General features: G+C 34.2%; 3 protein-coding genes across 5 annotated transcripts; 1 reads left to right on the top strand and 2 right to left on the bottom strand.

Annotated features, from left to right (window-relative positions):
• Positions 1 to 606: 606 nt before the first annotated feature.
• Positions 607 to 4,580, bottom strand: LOC107942835 (protein trichome birefringence-like 10). The gene is made up of 4 exons (XM_041088922.1): positions 3,522 to 4,580; positions 2,299 to 2,688; positions 1,364 to 1,522; positions 607 to 1,258 (listed from the first exon to the last, which is right to left on the bottom strand). The coding sequence occupies exons 1-4, from the start codon at positions 3,962 to 3,964 to the stop codon at positions 892 to 894; spliced, it is 1,359 nt and encodes a 452-aa protein (XP_040944856.1). The 5' UTR covers positions 3,965 to 4,580; the 3' UTR covers positions 607 to 891.
• Positions 4,581 to 10,779: 6,199 nt separating this feature from the next.
• On the top strand, positions 10,780 to 14,899 carry LOC107942832 (ATP-dependent (S)-NAD(P)H-hydrate dehydratase). 3 transcript variants are annotated; one of them, XM_016876553.2, is made up of 12 exons: positions 10,780 to 10,993; positions 11,128 to 11,398; positions 11,549 to 11,625; positions 11,723 to 11,832; positions 11,916 to 12,039; positions 12,765 to 12,827; positions 12,930 to 13,093; positions 13,663 to 13,724; positions 13,860 to 13,926; positions 14,002 to 14,067; positions 14,161 to 14,289; positions 14,367 to 14,899. In XM_016876553.2, exons 2-12 carry the CDS (start codon positions 11,167 to 11,169, stop codon positions 14,392 to 14,394), a joined length of 1,122 nt encoding a protein of 373 aa, XP_016732042.1. In that variant the 5' UTR covers positions 10,780 to 10,993; positions 11,128 to 11,166; the 3' UTR covers positions 14,395 to 14,899. The 3 variants fall into 3 exon arrangements, with proteins under 3 accessions (XP_016732042.1, XP_016732043.1, XP_016732044.1); XM_016876554.2 differs by having other exon boundaries at positions 10,834 to 10,993; positions 11,150 to 11,398; XM_016876555.2 differs by having other exon boundaries at positions 10,835 to 10,993; positions 11,210 to 11,398.
• Positions 14,900 to 14,901: 2 nt separating this feature from the next.
• LOC107942834 (nuclear transcription factor Y subunit C-3) lies at positions 14,902 to 17,411 on the bottom strand. The gene is made up of 2 exons (XM_016876556.2): positions 17,258 to 17,411; positions 14,902 to 15,936 (listed from the first exon to the last, which is right to left on the bottom strand). The coding sequence occupies exon 2, from the start codon at positions 15,925 to 15,927 to the stop codon at positions 15,151 to 15,153; it is 777 nt and encodes a 258-aa protein (XP_016732045.2). The 5' UTR covers positions 15,928 to 15,936; positions 17,258 to 17,411; the 3' UTR covers positions 14,902 to 15,150.
• Positions 17,412 to 17,498: the final 87 nt, after the last annotated feature.

Below are 17,498 nucleotides of genomic sequence, written 5' to 3'. Positions count from 1 at the left end.
TGACTTGTAATACAAATTCAATCAACAACATTATTAATACTAAAAATCCTATCACACACGTATGCATGTGGAAACCATGTATTTAGAACACAGGTGTGTTAAAAACAATATACAATAAATAATTAAACATAAACACAAGTGTGTGTTAAGAAAATTGAAATACTTTACTTAAAAATTATTATTAGTATAACGAAAAAGAATTTATTTATAAATCCATTAAACACGAGTTTAATCTCTAGATATGTTAATTTTAATTCTTTTATTTAGAAATTATAGTAAAGTATGAAAAGACAAAAAAAAAACTATTAAAATGAAGTATATAAAAGTAAAGAAATAATCATATGAAACTTTTACCACTTTCCTATTAAAAAATAAAAAAAATATAAAATTACACTTTCCTATTAAAAAAATAAAAAAAATATAAAATTACAGTTTGATATAATTATTCCTCTTACCCTATATACTCTATTTACATCCTACTAAAAAGCTGTCACAATCATAAAATACCAAATATCACAGCCATTGCACACATATTTAGTGCTCACCAGCTATCAAATCACTAACATTTTTTATTCATTTATTATACAAAATTAATACGAAAAAAAATTAAAAAGAAAAAATAATTACATTTGTTTTTCTCCAAGGATACCCAATTCAATGGTATAAATTTGTCATACAACTTTATTCCCAAAATTGAGGGTCCTTCAATCAAATATTATCTAAAAAAAAAAAGGTAATATTACATTATCTAACACTGCCAAAATGATGGACCAACAACCTGTGATCCTATTCCAAAATTCATTGTAAAAATTTCTTCTATCTTTCTGTATGGGTGATGGTGTATTTAAATTAAGAGGTTTCAACAATGGAGAATCACACGCCTTTGTTGCTTCATAATGTTGATGATGAGTTGAATATGTGATTGGTAGATTGCTTGAGGAACATGGCATAGAGTAGCTCGTTCCATGAGTCGGGCACTCCGGGTAAGCACCAGTGACTGCAGTCTTGCCGATGAATCGGTGCCGGGCTTTCCTTGGAACCTAAATAGTATAGCGACGCGTGCCCGTCTTTCCTTGGTGCTGTCATTTGAGTGATGTTTAATATGTCAAATTTTATTCTGTGGGATGTGTTTGAGTGAGGTGATAACACGTCCTTTACTATTTCGAGAAGTTCCCAAGTTTCCGATGGCACTAATGTTGTTCCCAGCTCCGGCAACGTCTCGAGGTGGCAGCTTCCCCCGGTTTTCCAATCCCCTCCTCTGCAAAAGTCATACGAAATTGCGCCGTGAACTTCACGGTCGATTTTTGACCTCAAATGTTCGATTCTTTAAAACAAGGATGCAAAATAAATAAAACTGACAAACCTGAAATGTACGGGAGCGAAAGTGCGGAAGTAGACCTTGGTCTTACTCATATTCACCTCGTTGCGTAGCCACTGCATCACAGTCTCCAAAGACCTTTGATACGCATGTTCTATGGTCATCTCGGTTTCAATTTTTTCCCCGACTTGAAAGTAACATCCCCTGACACAAACAAATGAGAAGTTTTTAATATAGATTAATTAGTTCCTTCCACCTACATCAACCATACATTAACATATGATTACTACAAGCACCTCAGTTTCTATTCACGATCGGGCCTTCTCCGTCATACCATTCCTCCTTTTCATGTATGGTATAAGAAACAAAATCCAAACCAACATACATTGAACTAATATGCAACCCAAATCAACAACAGAGAAGATGTAGGGTCCGTTGTTAAATGTTGAAATTGTCATTTAAAATGGACCCATGCATGCATGCAGGCCACCAAAGTTCAAAACTACCTTCTCTGTTTAGTTTCATCTACAATATATATGGGACCCTCTTAGATATCACATTGGCACCTAAGATACATACATACATGCATGCATGGTCCTACTAAGGTAGAAGCAGATTTCATACTTGAAAGTATAGAAGAAAAAAAGCTCTTTCCAAAAGCAAAGTTGTTGAGCTGTCACCATACCATGCATTATCATTTCAATTAAAACCCTAAATTTCTCATTCTGAATGTAAAAGTTATCAACCATAAGGGCCCTCCATTTATCCTAATCTACAAAAGCTGCACCCATTCAGTCATTTTCACCATAGCATGCTTGAGAAAGACTCATCTTTAATTGCATAATTTTACTAACATATTAAAGCATAAATCGGATACCAACCCGATAATGTGTTCAATCAAATCAACCTGCTTATAAATAACAATATATAGATTAGAAGATGATAAGGAATATCAAGAGGAAGGAATGAAAATAGTTTACCCTCTAACGGTCTTCTCGTAGTTCCACCAATGGCCGGTGTTGAAGACTAACAAATCGGCATCTTTCCACCTAAATGAATTCCAATCCATTCGATCCAACTTAAGGGTTGTCTTGATGTTTTGCGGAGACCCAGCAGGCGGCCTGCTTTGTACGACAAGGAAAGGAGATCGATAGTACTCAACAGTACAATTGTAATCCTTGAACTTGAATATCAAGAACCCTTTATGCTTTGTAATCGGATTGCCATTCACTTCATATATTGAATCTTTATTAGCAACTGCAGAAGCAAGCATGCAGAGGAGTGATTCCCATTGGTTTCTTCCAATGGAATCGCCCACGAAAACCAAACGCTGGTTCCGCAACATCTCTAACATCACTTTTCCATCAAACCTGCAGTTTACAAAAGAATGCCATTAAAGAGCTTCAGTCAATTAACCAGGAACTCTTGGTGAAGAACCGACACACCCTCAAGGTTTTGTCTCTCGGCTTTGAAGAGAGTTTAAGGGCGCCTCTTGAAGCCATTGAAGAGTGAGAGCACATGGAAATTCATGGCCACTAAAGATCAAGCAAATGGAGGGTGGTTCGACCCCAAGACCTCTAGCATATAGAGGTCTGTATCTTACAAGTCATAGGTTCGAACCATGCCATGTGCTAGGTTTTAAACGGCCATGATACCATACACTAGACGCCCCTAAGCTCTCCTTAGAGCCGGAGGAAAAACATTTCAGGGTGCATTCAACGCAACAATACAATACCTTTCCATAATCGACACGATATACTGTAATCAAAACTAGTATTAGAAAACAAGGTTTAAATGTGAAAACAAAATCAATTACTACACAAATAGAAAGCCAATTTTGTCATCATTGTTTAATTTTAAAAAGGCTATAGATAAGTCCACGATTGAGGCTTATCTACCGTATAAAATGGCCACGAAAACAACATGAATGGAACAAAACAGAAACCAACAAGGATGATATTGATATAAATGTAAAAAGACAAAAACTTTATCAAAAATCACGGGAAACCACATCACAGATTGACTTTACCATCAACCATTTCTTAATCAAATTTGCTTTGCATATCAAATAGGAACCAAATGAAACGGGGGTCATTTTCATTGTGCAGAGAGTTTCTAATACTTCATGATTAAGCCACTAAACCGATAAAATTATTGAAGGAAAATAAGCACTGCATATCAAATAATGAAGAACAATAAGAACCTGGGGAGGTTACAATGCTTAGGCTGCCATCTCCATTTAGTGTAGAACAAATCTGGCCGTCCATTTTCAGTACACCTAAACCCTTCATCAAGAAAGCTACAATCACGAGATTCATAAAGGGGGTACGTTTCATCCCAGACCCAATCACCATCAAACACGTCACATCCTTCACCTTCAAAACTCAAGAAATCAACTCTTTTAACAATCTCACTTGAAGAAGAAGAAGAAGACCCATCTAGTTTAAGCCACATGAATCTATCTGACTGAGTTGGAACCCTATACCCTTTAACCACAGCTCTATAATCCAAGTAAAAGAAACAACAAATCACACAAACAGCAGCAAGAAAGAAGCCAAGAACCCCAACAGACGGCTCAAAGAGCCGTAATCTCTTGAAGCTGGGCATGGGTTCATTGTCTTCCTGCTGAGAAGGACCTTTACACATTTGAAAAAACTAAAAGGAACTTGAATCTGGGTATTGTTTAATTCGAAAAAATGATGAAAACCCAAAGAGAGAAAAGAACAGTCAAAGGGGAAGGAAAGGGGATTAAGGTTTAAAGAGCATAGAAGTGTGCTTTTCAAGCAAAATAGAGCATTTTCATGTCCAATGGTGATGAACCATATTTCTTTTCTTTTTTTTTTTGGCTTTTGGGTTCTCTTTGCTTGGTAGGTCAGTTTTGTTTATAAGTTATAAATGATGGGCAACAACAAAGAGAGAGAGAAAAGGATCAAAAATTTAAAAAAAAAATGGGTGTCGATGAAGCAAGGAAGCATTCATGGTGGAGTTAATATACTTTCTTTATCTTCTATCAGTTTTCTTTTCTTTCCTTTTTTTCAGAGAATCATAAAAACAAGAACTTGTAAGCTACTGGGAAAATGGATTCGTTCGAAATTCAAGAATCAAAAAACAACAAAACAAATTCATAAAAAAATAAAAGGGAGAGAGAGAGAGAGAGAGAGAGAGAGAGAAATTGTTGGTTTAAAAACATGGGGTCTAATAAAGATGGAGTTTTTCTTTTTTTCAGTTTCAATGTTTTTTGAAAGGTTTAGTAGTGGTAGAGAGTGGGGAGTGGGGACTTGATTTGCTTTTATTTCTTTTATTCAAAATATGCCGTTACTCCATATACTTTGGCATAATTAGAGATTTAGTCCCTACATTTAAAAATCAAATTAAATCTTTTTTATTTGAAAATCTAAGTCTAATTGCTAAAATTATGTTAAATTTGCAATTAAAATTTACCAATTTTAGTATATTGATTTGGCTACTCTCATATGATGTAACGTAGAAGGAAAGAAAAGACTTTTTTTTAGAGATTCGAGATAAATTTATAAAATTTTAGTGAGGTTAAAATTAAAAATTAGAAATTTAAATAAAATTAAAATTGAAAGTTTTAAAAAAATTTAGCGTTAAAAATAATTTTATCATTTAACTAAGTGAGCCGAGGCCCCTTGAACAATGAAAATATCAAATATTTCGATGAAAAATATTAATAATTGAACCATAATGTTTATATACAGAAATATGATTATAAGGATTAAATCTTAAATTTTGCTAAATTATAAGGATTAAATGGATATTTAAACTTTATCTTTTCCATTTTACTGAGGTAACGGATAGGATTGAATCCCAGTTTCCACTGAGCACGTGGAGGACAACTATACCTCATTCAATCTTTCTCAGGTTATGTCTCAACATTTATCCTAATTGGTTCGTGGACCGCACGTGCAACAGAGGAGGGTGACAAGTGGTGGCCTCATTACAATGATGGTTAGTCGGTTAAATTACAGTCAGAGGGACGGAGAGACAGACGAGAGAGGTTGCCACGTTGGCATTGAAAAGAAGGCAAAAAATGAGTGTAGAATTTTCTTTGCTAAATGGGAATCTTGTTTGTCTATTCATTTGTCAACAATATTTAGGTATCCTTTAGCCTATACTTACTTTTTTTTTTCTTTCAAATTATGGTTTTAGTACTTTTACTATTATTAATTTTATTTATAAAAAATTGAGATTTTTTTGGTCCTTAATTGAAAATTTAGTGTAATTTTAAAGGTTAAATTTGAAACTAACTTTTATACTAATATTTTTTTTATAAATTAAATAGGATTATTAATAAGAATCAAACTTTAATACTTACTCAAAGTGTTCATAAGTACTTAATCAATTATTACAGTCATTTAATATAAAAAAATATTATGTAATTTCTGATTACCATTTTTTTGAAAGTTTATAAGTATAAATATTAGTACACATATTGGTCATAACCATCCTTATGCCCAATATGTCTCCTTCATTATTGGATCTATTTCGCTAAATCTTAGGGAACAGATGAGTCACTTACCCCAAATAATTAGGTCATTCCAGCAAGACATTCATCTCTTATCATTTACATATCTTGTTGTCTAGTCATTTTATATTGTATTATCGATCTAACAATGAATTGTATAAAGGATCAGCCAGTCAAAGATGATACGTGGTAAGAAAAGACTAAACTATATAAATACTCAGAATATACTTGCTCCTCACTCTAGAACTTTTACTACAGTATCTTATTCACCCTCTCAACTAGTCCTCCGTTTCAACCTCTCTACTCTACTAAAAATTGTATAACTCTTTGCCCAAAGAAGGTGAATCATTGCTTGTCTCCTCTTCCCCACTTTTCGGTATCAACAAACTCAATATAATCATAAGTATAATACAATTGCAAATACATGTATGCAGGGGCGAAGCCAGAACAAAATTTTAGGGGGGCCGAATAAATTTTTTTTATAGTCTATATCTCTATAATTTTTAAAAGATTAAATTAAATTTTTATAATTTTAGGAGGGCTAAAGTGTAATTTTACCTTTAGTAATTTAAAATTTTTAAAAAAATCAAGGGCATAAATTGAAATTTTCTATTTTAGGGGGGCTAGGGCTCCTGCCAGCCCCCCTACATCCTCCTCTGCATGTATGAACAACTATAAAATATAATCATACCGATACAAAACACAAATTAATAAAAAAATAGAATATAATCAAATAAAATTCATACATAACAAGTGTGCATGATGAAATTAGAAATTGACACGTGATGAGATTTGAACCCAAACAGTTAAAAATTGAAAACCTTGACCTTTACTAACAATACCAAAACTTTATTAACCTAATTAAAGCATTTGTGATTGGGATGTTTCTATTAGAGTATTTTTAATAAAAAGAAAATGTTTCTTTATTAATAAAAATTAAAAAGTCATTAATATAAGTTTAATTAACCTACTTTTGCTTTCAATATAAGTTTAATTATATATAGTCAACTTAACTTAGTTGTTTCTATTTGAGTTGTTCATGGGTCAGGTCGGGTCCTGACAAAATTTTAAGCCTGATTGATAGGTTCGAGTTCGGCCCAATCTAAAAATTGGACTTAAATTTTTGTCCAAGCCCCACCCAAATTAAAGCTTGTAATATCGATCCTCAATCAATTTTTCTTTAATTTTCAAATATTGAACCTTAAAACGATATTGATACTAGGCAAGGTATCGATACTTTTGTGAAAGGTATTGATACTTTGTTAAGGTATCCAAGCTGGGCCGGGCTGAGCTCAGGTAAAAAAAAGCTTGCTGGAGACTCGACCCGTTTTTTAAACGGGCCTTATTTTTTTACCCAAATCCTCCCACTTTTTGAACAAGACCCAACCAAACCCATAAACAAGTCTAACTTCTATTACAATTAAAGATTTTCTTAAGTTTTGTTTTGAAACTTTTTAATTATTTGGGTGAAGAAAGTGATGTTTTGGTAGAGTTTTTACTTTTAACATGTACAAGTTAACAAGGTGTACATTAGGTGAGTTGCTATATTTTTAAGGGATTTTGTGCAATAAAATTTATTTGCTTAAATTATAATCACGGAATTAAATAATTATTTTCAACAATCAATTTAATCCAAGTCAACTAACCAATCAAAATAAATTTTAGAGAGGAAATTTCAAAATTCTTAAATTTATTTATAATTTAGTCCTTGAAGTATACATGTGTTGTATTTAAAATTTTTCTTAACCATTATATTTTTTAGTCCCTAATTTAACAGGTATTAAAAAAAATAAGTTTAAGCTATTTTGGCCAATAAAAAAGTGTCACGTAACATTCTCTCATAAAAAATATATTTTTCTTTTTGATTTAATCAAACTTAGAGTTAGAACCAGATTAAATTTTAAATAGGAGCTTAAGGTTGTTGAATTCATAGTAGTTGGTATTATTTTGTTATTGATTGTACGAGTTGATACGAACTTTGAAATGATTAATTTTTATGAATCATAAAACAAACATGAATTTTATATTACTTAAAAAATATTTTTAAGTTTAAAATCATATTATAAGTACCTTGCTATGAGACCACTTAAACCTCGCCAAAAACGATACCTCAACAAAGTTAAACCTCGCCAAAAACGATACCTCAACAAAGTTAAAAGATACAAGAGCACATATTCAGGATACTTGAAATCCCTTAAGAGTTATCTTGCCAAAGACTGGTGTTAAGCCTTACTTTTCATGACTTACACATAGACCTCACTTAGCCTATTTTCATCACATCACTGCTCACCTAGAAGTTATTGTGCCTCCTCAGTGGCTGACCATGATGAGACCTATGTTATACACATGTTAAGACCTCAAGTTAAGAGAATGTCATATGCACCTATAAATTCTTCACTCCAACCTAGAGAAGGAATCATCCTCTTCTTTTTCCTTCTTCAACCTCTTTTATTCCTCTCCTCTCACTTAAGAATCAAATCTCAAACTCTATCATCTTCTACTCACAGCTCTCTAGATGTCATTTGGTGAACTGTCATCTCATTTTTCTCATCTTTTTTCTCATCAATAGATCACAACTTTGATTTTTTTTTCCTAATAGCATGTGTAAATTAATATTGATTGGCCTTCAGGAAAGTCTATTTTTCTTATTTTCTTTTTGAAATATACCAAAAATAACTTAATATAATTTATTTATTTGTAAATTTTGTTAAAACCATATAAATATAATAATATTTTTCTTCTTTAAATAACACACTTGTTAAGAATAAATACAAAAAATCAAAAACATAAGGTTGTTGTCAAAGGTAAGGATTGTAACACCCGAATCCGAACCGATTTACTCCAAATGGAATTGATTTTGTTTTTCTTTTTTTGAAAAGTGGATATAGGGTGGGGTAAGGTGGATTTTTTTTAGACGATGAGTATAGAGTAATTAAGGTTATTGCTTGTCTCGTCTTGCCCTACCCCATTCCACTTTATGAAATTACCATGTTATTCTTGTGTATATATAATTATTAAAAGAGTAAAAATGTAATGTCTTATTGACTGGCTCTCACAACCCTCGTGAACAATGAGAGAAATCAACACTAGTACAAATATAACTATCGTAGCCTACTGCAAGTGTGACAGGTTAATTATAATTGTAGTGTTACAATGGAACATCGTAATATTCTAATGATCGAATTCAAAAGAATCAGCGATTTCTATTAAAAAATGCATGTAAGAAAGGAGTCTAGCAAGCTACTCACTAATTTCTATAGTACAACAATGTATAATTGGATTTTAATTAAACTAACTAACTATCTAGCACTAAAGAAGATTAAATCGTAGAGCATACAAAGTTATAAAACTAACGATTTAATTAGCAAAAATGGTTGGTTGACTTCAACATGGTTGATTAACAATTGAATTAAGGATCTAAATTACGTAAACTCCTCAGATTTACCTCTTGATCTCAGTCTTATCAAGTTAGACAAATTAGTTCGATTTATCTCTTGATATTGTTCGACTAACTTAGGATTAACAAATTGGTTATTAATAAGATCTCCTCTTGGTTTCACTTATCTTAATTTTTCCTTAGGTGCGTCAATCCTAAGTTTTGATGTTAGTCCGATTTAGTCCAATTTATTACAATTTAGTTCCTGACTCAAAAGTTAGATTAGCCACATTTCCATCAACCAACCTTTTTAAGTTTAGTTACCCATACTCCTACTTAAGCAAACAAGAACACAATAATAGCATAAAATGTGCATAAATAGAAAATACAATAAAAATAAAAATAAAAATAAAAATAGGGTTTTTCTCGAAAAAGCTTAAAAGTAAACAACAATGGCAGCAATGGTGAAGTAAACTAACACTACTAAAGAATAGATTTCTAATAGTAAAACTAAAATGAAACTGAGTTACATTGAAACTAAAGAGTGAACTGAATTTACAAAGAGTTTTTAAAGCATTAAATAAGGTCAATAAAGCTAAGCTACATTAACAAATACTTAGTTACAACTAATACCCTAAATCTATATCTAAAATCTTAAGAAAAATAAAGAAGAAAACTGTTCTAACCCTAAGCTAAAGAAGAGAGGAAACCTAAACTAAAAGCTCTACTTTCTTCAATCAATTTTGGGCTTTTTAAAGATGGTTACAACCCTATTTTTATGATCAAAATGTACTTGGACGTTTTTTATTTGATTGGTGCTTCGGGTGAACAAAAACTACCCCTGATGTCATTTTTTGTCCTTTCAAGATTGTGATGTCGCGATACCTAAGTAAGGATGTCGCGACATCGTCGACAGTCTGCAAATTAAGGGTTGGGGGGTTGGATTTTGTTGCTTCATGGGAAAAGCCCTCATCGTGACGTCATGCGTGTTTCATGTCCCGGGAGCTTTGTTCTCTTCATTTCATGTCTGTCTGTGGTATTGCGACTTTCATGCTTCGATGTCGTGATACCCCTTCCTTTGGTGATGTTTTCGCTCATGTTCGGGTCACCATTGAGCTTCTACAACACTCAATCAACCATTAGGGTCCAATTGGTGCATTTGACCAAGTTGGATCTCATAATAAGTACAAAATGCACACTAATAACTTATTAATGCGAAAGGTTAAACTAATTAAAAGCACAATAAAGACATCAAAATTGCTCGAGAATAAGCGTATTAAGTATAATAGAGAACCTAATTTGACATATCAAATTACGACAGATCACTTATAAAAAAAATATTAAAGGTAAGTAGGAAAAAATTAAATTGAAATGAAATGAAGTGAGGCAGAGCTAGGTAAGTAAGTCTTGGTCCTTTGGTCAAAAGGAAAATTTTAATTAATAGTCTCTCTCGAGTATAGATTATTAATTTTAAGCTTTTTATTCATTTGAATAATGGAAAAATTTTATAATTTTGGCCCCTCAAAATTTTAAATTTTTATCTTGACCCCTTGATAGTATGCTAAAGTAAACAATAGGGACTAAATTTCGAATTAGACCAGGAAACAACACTAGAATTTGATCCTCCTTTTTATCGGCGCACCCTGTTTTGTCCGACCCAATCTAACCGCAAATACACAAAAAAGTATACATTACGTGTTAAAAATCCAATTTGAAAAAAAAAAAAATTCAGCTAATAACTGAAGGCTGAAGAGTAAGAGAGAGGGCTGAAGCTGATCCATTTTTCATCCATAATTTACATCTATAATTTCAGGTGAATTTTTGCATAAAGTTTCAATTTTTTTTAATTAAAGTTGCTTTTGATCAGTACTTTGTGAAAATTGGAATTTATATTTGTTAATTTTAATAGCTGATGCATGTATATATATTGTTTATTGTGGTTCACAGTTTAGAAAAAAATAATTTGCAGCCTTTTCTTGATTGCTGATGTTTGTTAAGCATGGAATGAATTCTGGGTTTTCATCTTTAGCTTCATCAGTTGTTTTAAGGAGGCAACAGTTTCTTATAAGATCTCTAAAGGGGTACAGTGTCAGTGACAAAATAAGAATGGAAGCTGTGAAATGCTTGAGTGGAGGAGCCTCTTTAGAGGCTAATGCTGAGTCTGTTTTGAGAGCAATTACCCCATCACTTGACCCTACTAGACATAAAGGCCAAGCTGGTAAGCCCTCTCCAATAATAGGTCACCTCTCTTTTTTATGTATTTGTTTTAGGGTTTAGGGTTTAAGGCCAAGCTGGTTGAAGTTACTTGAGGTTTTAAGAATGTCTTTAATTGAATTGGATTTGATATGGGAATCCATTTCTTTTACAGGGAAGATAGCTGTTGTCGGAGGGTGTCGTGAATATACCGGTGCACCTTACTTTGCTGCTATTTCAGCTTTGAAGATTGTTAGTGAATATATATACCGGTTTCCATTCTAGCATTGTATCTATAAATGAACCTTCGGTTTAATCGAATGTGAATATCTTTTTCTTCCCCTTGCAGGGCGCAGATTTGTCGCATGTTTTCTGTACAGAAGGGGCTGCCACAGTTATAAAAAGTTACAGTCCTGAGTTGATAGTGCACCCTATTTTAGAAGAGTCATATAATATTAGGTGATCTCTGTCTCCATTTGCAAATTAATCTTTCAATAAAAATTGGTTTAATTTCTGACTGTTGTGCTGTTTCAATGTGAAAGTGGTGTTAATGATGAGGGCAAAAGAGATATCTCAAAGAAGATTCTTTCCGAGTTTGATAAATGGATGGAAAGATTTGATTGTCTGGTTGTTGGTCCGGGACTTGGAAGGGACCCATTTCTTCTGGTGTGCTTTTCTCACTTAAGATACATGCATATGCATTTTTTATTTCTAAATACTTTTGAGTACCTTTTCAATCTAGTTTGTAGTTGTGTACGAGGAATGTGCATGTTAGATGGAAGCTTTTCAGTTTTTCCTTAATTCTATTTGGGGAATGTTCAAGTAGTATCGTGGTCATTTTTCCAGCTTGTACTTATGAGAATTTAGCTTTTAGCTTTCATGGATAAAAACATGCGATATATGGCAATACTTAATGGTCCAAATGCTGTTAAAATGCATCTTTTTGTGGAGTTACATTTGTCCATTGATTGTGAACATGTTTGTTCTTTTGTTTAGCTGACCATTAACCGGAATGTATATGACAATTTTGCTTTAACTCTGAAGGGTCATAATACTGTTTGGCTTTGGTCATAGCCGACTTAGTAATGCCATGCTTGGTTCATTGACCGAGAATTGTCAATGCATATGCTTTAAACCCAAGCAAAGCCTTTGCGGAATGCAAAATTCTTATATTAATCTCGAGGAAAAATGGTTTCTAACCCTCCCCCCCTCTAACGTGAAATGAATAAACCTTTTTCTCGGAATATATGATTAGAGCTAAGTGCAAGTGACTTGTTCCTTGACAAGCTAGATATTTTCGATGCAAATATTCTGCAATTGTTCTTGGTGACTGCATGGATTCCTAGGAATAGCTCTTTCATAATCACTTTCATTTTGCGTAATCTTTTCAGGAATGTGTGAGCAAAATCATGACACGTGCAAGGCAATCAAATGTTCCAATAGTTGTAGATGGGGTATGTAATCAGTAAATACGAGTATGCGGCATTGTCTGGTGAAATTTCATGCTACATACCAGTTTCTATCTTGATTTCCTTTTAATTACCGTTATTTCCTAGGACGGACTCTTCCTTGTGACAAACAGTATCGAGCTTGTTAGTGGCTATCGCTTAGCTGTCTTGACTCCGAATGTGATTGAATATAAGCGCCTGGTTCAGAAAGTTCTAGGTTGTGATGTAAACGATCAAAACACTCATGGGGAACTGCTCTCTCTTTCGAAACAGTATATTCCTTTTGCAAGTTCTCTTTTTTCACATTTCCCCCCGTATATGCATTTAAAGCAACGATAATTTATTATTGTCAAGATATTTTCTTTGTCATGAATATATAGGATCTAAACCTTTTTTTTTTTTTTCCTTTGTGGTGAAAGCCTCGGAGATTTCCAGTTATTATTATATCTTCTGTCAGTATATCAACATTGTTCAAACAAACCAGCATGCTTATGGATTTATCTTATAGCTGTCGGGCTGTTGAGATTCACTCTGCATATTGTTTTTATCCAAAGCATTGGTTAGGAAAGAAAACCGATTACGTCCGTAACATATAGTGACAATAGAGAACGTCTCTGCATTTTTCTTAGGTATAGTCAATGTAAGTAAGAGCTATTTATACAAGCAGTGTAGTATATCCCTTTAGAATTCTTTCACTTTTGAATGATGGACTTAGAATATCGAGACCACCTTCTTTGGATTTTCATTTGTAGTGTTGCATTTGCTATACTATGTACTCATGCAATAAATTTTATTGCAATATCCCGAAAATTTTCTAATTTGAAGTGCCCCTATTGGTTAGGATCGGTGGTGTGACGATCTTAAGGAAAGGAAAGTCTGACCTCATTAGTGATGGTGAAAAAGGTATGGAACCCTGACTCATAAATGTATTATTCTCTAAAAACTATGCTCTTTATTACAACATGAGTCAGGAACGGATTTCTGAAGCACCCTATATATGTTTTTTGTTTGGAATGCTACACTTTTTGTTTTATATAGTCCAATCGGTAAGCATTTATGGATCTCCACGGCGCTGTGGTGGCCAAGGTGATATTCTTTCTGGAAGGTAATTGATTCATTACGATTTCCTTTCAGTTTGTGCATTGTACATTCCATTTGATCATTTTGGCTTTTCTACCAGTGTTGCGGTATTTTTATCTTGGGCTCGTCAATGCAATCTGGCCGCCGAAAGGGAATCAACTATCAGGTAGTTCTGGCTCCAGCTAACTCACTGTCATTGCTCTTATCTTCTCTACTACATGTTCGTTGATTGTTTTCTTAAAATACGGTGTCACTACAGTCGAACAAATCCAACCGTGTTGGGTTGCATTGCTGGCTCAGCTTTATTGAGGAAGGCTGCAGCTCTTGCTTTTGAGCATAAAAAAAGGTCAACTCTTACTACCGATATCATCGAACACTTGGGGCAAAGGTACACTCTCCTATCATGAGTATCAGTTTAAAGTGAAATAAAATTTCAATCTTACCAGTTACTTCCGAACAATGCAGCTTGGAAGCGATTTCTCCAGTATCTTGATAATAGACACCAACACAGATATCTGTCCCCGTATGCACTCAGAAGGCTGTTTCGATGACAAAAGTATAGCGCGCTAAAAACTTTTCTTTCATGTAATGGAATATAATAATATTTCAGTGTTTGCATGGAATGTTGATGAACATAATGTAAAAGGTGAGAGGATTCTATTATAGGTTGGAGAGCAATGAAGATCTCTACTATTTTATCTTGAGGTGATTAAAGTACCTTGGTCCTTAACCCGTTGACCATTTGGGTACTTTCACTTTCTAGCGTCACATCGCAAGCCAATATTGTCTTCTTTTGAGTACCTGCAAGTCTCTCAAGATCCCTCCATTCGGTCTGGCAGGGCAGGTGGGTACTTGAAGAAGACAATACCAGTTTGTGATCACTATGCCAACACAGTGCAACTACCCAGGGAAATGATAGTATTAGGTTGGTCGGTGAGTCGTGACGGTTGTACAGGCATGTCAAAAACATCAACAATAAAGATGAATGAATTCACCTATGTTGGTCCGATTTAACATTCATAGTTATAGATATGATTTTCCAAATATATGAAAAACATGTCACTTCGAATTTTACAAAAGCAAAAGTATCTTTGAACTGTTACACTAAATAGATAAAACTAAATTGTAATGCAATATAGCAATGCACTGATATGTTGTAGAATTCAATCACATACTGATGTACTACGGATATGATGATCAATTCACTTGCACTGTCCTTTAAGCTCTTAAGTAGACATTAAGATCACATTTATGAATCCGGAGGCGGTTGCTGCTGCTGCTGTGGCGGCCATACTGGCTGACCGGCATAAGGGCCAGACTTTTGGCCATAAAAGTTGGGATCCATCACCGGCTTACCTACAGTCATACCCGGAGCACCAGCCTGGGGAGCAAGCTGAGGCGGCATGTAGTAGTAAGGAAGACCATCAGCCAGTCCTTCAACTCTCGGAACAGATGCGAGAACCTCATCTTTTATATCCTCTCTCGGGACGATATCAACCAGAAAATCGAATATATCGGTCCTCGTAATTGCTGCTCCGATGTCATTCTTCTGAAGGGTCCTCCTCTTGTTTTCCTCGGTGTGATTCCATGACCTCAGTGTCAACTCGAGAATGAACATTTCACATGCCCTGGCAAACACGACCGGAGCTTCGGCTGATATCATCCTAACATCCTCATCTGCCTTCATGATCTTCTTAATCCTGGCCAACGGTAAGCTATGGTTTTTAAAATCCGTAGCCTGCTCAATTTCTTGATACTGATTCGCCCAAAAGCGCTGGAGTTGTTGTTGCAATTGCTGCTGTTGTTGTTGGTGGATATGCTGATAAGCAAGTTGCTGTTGTGCCAGCTGGGCCGATGAAGCAGAGGGGCCAGCAGGCTGAGTAGGAGGACGGACTGAACAGACTGATCCAGGAGTCGAGGTTCCCATCATTTGATTCGGTTGATAACCGGTTATTCCATAAGGAACTGCCGCTGCACTACCAACTATGCCCATTGCAGAAGTCTGCCCATGGCCTTGCTGATCCATAACCACAAACTGCAGAGAAAACCAAAACTACTTGGAAATACAATGATGGCAGAGGACTGCTTTAACAACAATATAACCACAAATTACTATCCTAAAAGAAAATAAAGTGTATAAAAATGGATTTCCAGAACCTAGAGAACTTGAATAAGAATCACTTTTGATCTTTGATGGAAATCAAATTACCAAAATGTCTTTTAACTAATTCATACTCAATGGTGAAAGAAAATGGTAAGAATAGCAGACAATCAAGAGATTTCCGGTATTTAACAGGTAAAAACTCAATAGTTAGAAATCCTACATCACCATTTGTCAAGTTGCTGATCTGGGTTTAGTTATGTTTTACAAGCTTATTCTTCGAGTCTAGCTAGTACAAATAGAAGGCTGAACTTAAACATATTTAGTTGCAAGTCCTAAGCCTAAAGCATCATGATACCGGAATTAAACACTTGGGACAAATCAGGGAAAAAACATCTATCTTTGGTTAAGCATTTGCCGGTTATAGCTGCAACAATAGATCAATTTTGGACAAGTTAGTTATAGCTAGGACTATGGACTGAATCCGGTATTTAACTACTGACAAATCAGGGAAAAAACATCCATCTTTGGTTAAGCATTTGCCAGTTATAGCTGCGACGATAGATCAAATTTGGACAAGTTAGTTATAACTAGGACTACGGACTGAATCCGGTATTTAAATAGTAAAAACTCAGTAGTAACAAATCCTAGCTTATAAATGCAGTGCGATTGTCAAGTTGCTGAATCTCAGTTTAGTTACCTTTTTACAAAATTGTTCGTTTGAGTGACTAAAGTTTTTGCTAGCACAGATAGAAAGCTGAACTTAGACATATGTTACAAGCCTAAAGCCTCATGATAACGAAGCTAAAGTCCTTATCCATGACAGAAGCCTATCTAGTTGTATGGATTAAATTCAGATGCCGAAAAAGTTGGCTAGATACATTTGACAACAAAAGAAACAATATATTGATGTCAGAGTTAGATTGCTGTCGTTTCCTTGTAAATTCCGCTAATCAATCCTAATTCATAATCCAAAAGCATGGAAACAGTCTAAATATTCTAAAATAACATGAAATTAATTCGAATCATTCAAGAACCAAAACATCAAAACCAAACCAAAACATGCACAGAAGTTATACATAACTACATAAATTATGAATAAAATCAAAACCAAATGAAATTGCTTTAACAAATCTATATTTAAGAAAACATCAAAAAACTAAAAAATTCAACGGAAAATTTAACGATGATCGAAGAAATAAGTTGAGCTATAAAATTAGAACTGTAAAGAAAAAAAAAAGGAAAAAAATCGTACCTTATGCTGCTGCTCGTTGTTTGGCTTTGGATCAGTTGATTTTGTTCATAAATTGGAACCCTAAATGGGAAAAAGAAATTTGAGAGAAAGGGAAATTATTGGTCGATTAGTGGAGAGAAGAAGCTGAAGACTGTGTCATTATTATTATTATTAAAAGAAGTGAGCAACTTTCACTATCTCTCCCACTCACAACGCGCGTTGACTTTCAGTTTGACTTTCTTTGTCTTGCCTTTTTTACCCC

The sequence above is a fragment of the Gossypium hirsutum genome, chromosome A02, assembly GCF_007990345.1.
Source record: "Gossypium hirsutum isolate 1008001.06 chromosome A02, Gossypium_hirsutum_v2.1, whole genome shotgun sequence".
In the NCBI taxonomy this organism is placed as follows: Eukaryota; Viridiplantae; Streptophyta; class Magnoliopsida; order Malvales; family Malvaceae; genus Gossypium; species Gossypium hirsutum.
Note: the sequence above shows the minus strand (reverse complement) of the source record. Positions and strands in the feature narration are given on the sequence as shown.

What these genes read in the sequence shown, in the direction of transcription:
- LOC107942835 (XM_041088922.1), bottom strand. Translation starts at nt 3,964, where the DNA reads ATGTGTAAAGGTCCTTCTCAGCAGGAAGACAATGAACCCATGCCCAGC. An exon ending in AAGCATTGTAACCTCCCCAG is followed by an intron (nt 2,689 to 3,521) that starts GTTCTTATTGTT and finishes TGTAAACTGCAG; the next exon opens with GTTTGATGGAAAAGTGATGT. An exon ending in TTCGCTCCCGTACATTTCAG is followed by an intron (nt 1,259 to 1,363) that starts GTTTGTCAGTTT and finishes TGACTTTTGCAG; the next exon opens with AGGAGGGGATTGGAAAACCG.
- LOC107942832 (XM_016876553.2), top strand. Translation starts at nt 11,167, where the DNA reads ATGTTTGTTAAGCATGGAATGAATTCTGGGTTTTCATCTTTAGCTTCA. An exon ending in TTCCAATAGTTGTAGATGGG is followed by an intron (nt 12,828 to 12,929) that starts GTATGTAATCAG and finishes GTTATTTCCTAG; the next exon opens with GACGGACTCTTCCTTGTGAC. An exon ending in CTGCTCTCTCTTTCGAAACA is followed by an intron (nt 13,094 to 13,662) that starts GTATATTCCTTT and finishes CCTATTGGTTAG; the next exon opens with GATCGGTGGTGTGACGATCT.
- LOC107942834 (XM_016876556.2), bottom strand. Translation starts at nt 15,927, where the DNA reads ATGGATCAGCAAGGCCATGGGCAGACTTCTGCAATGGGCATAGTTGGT.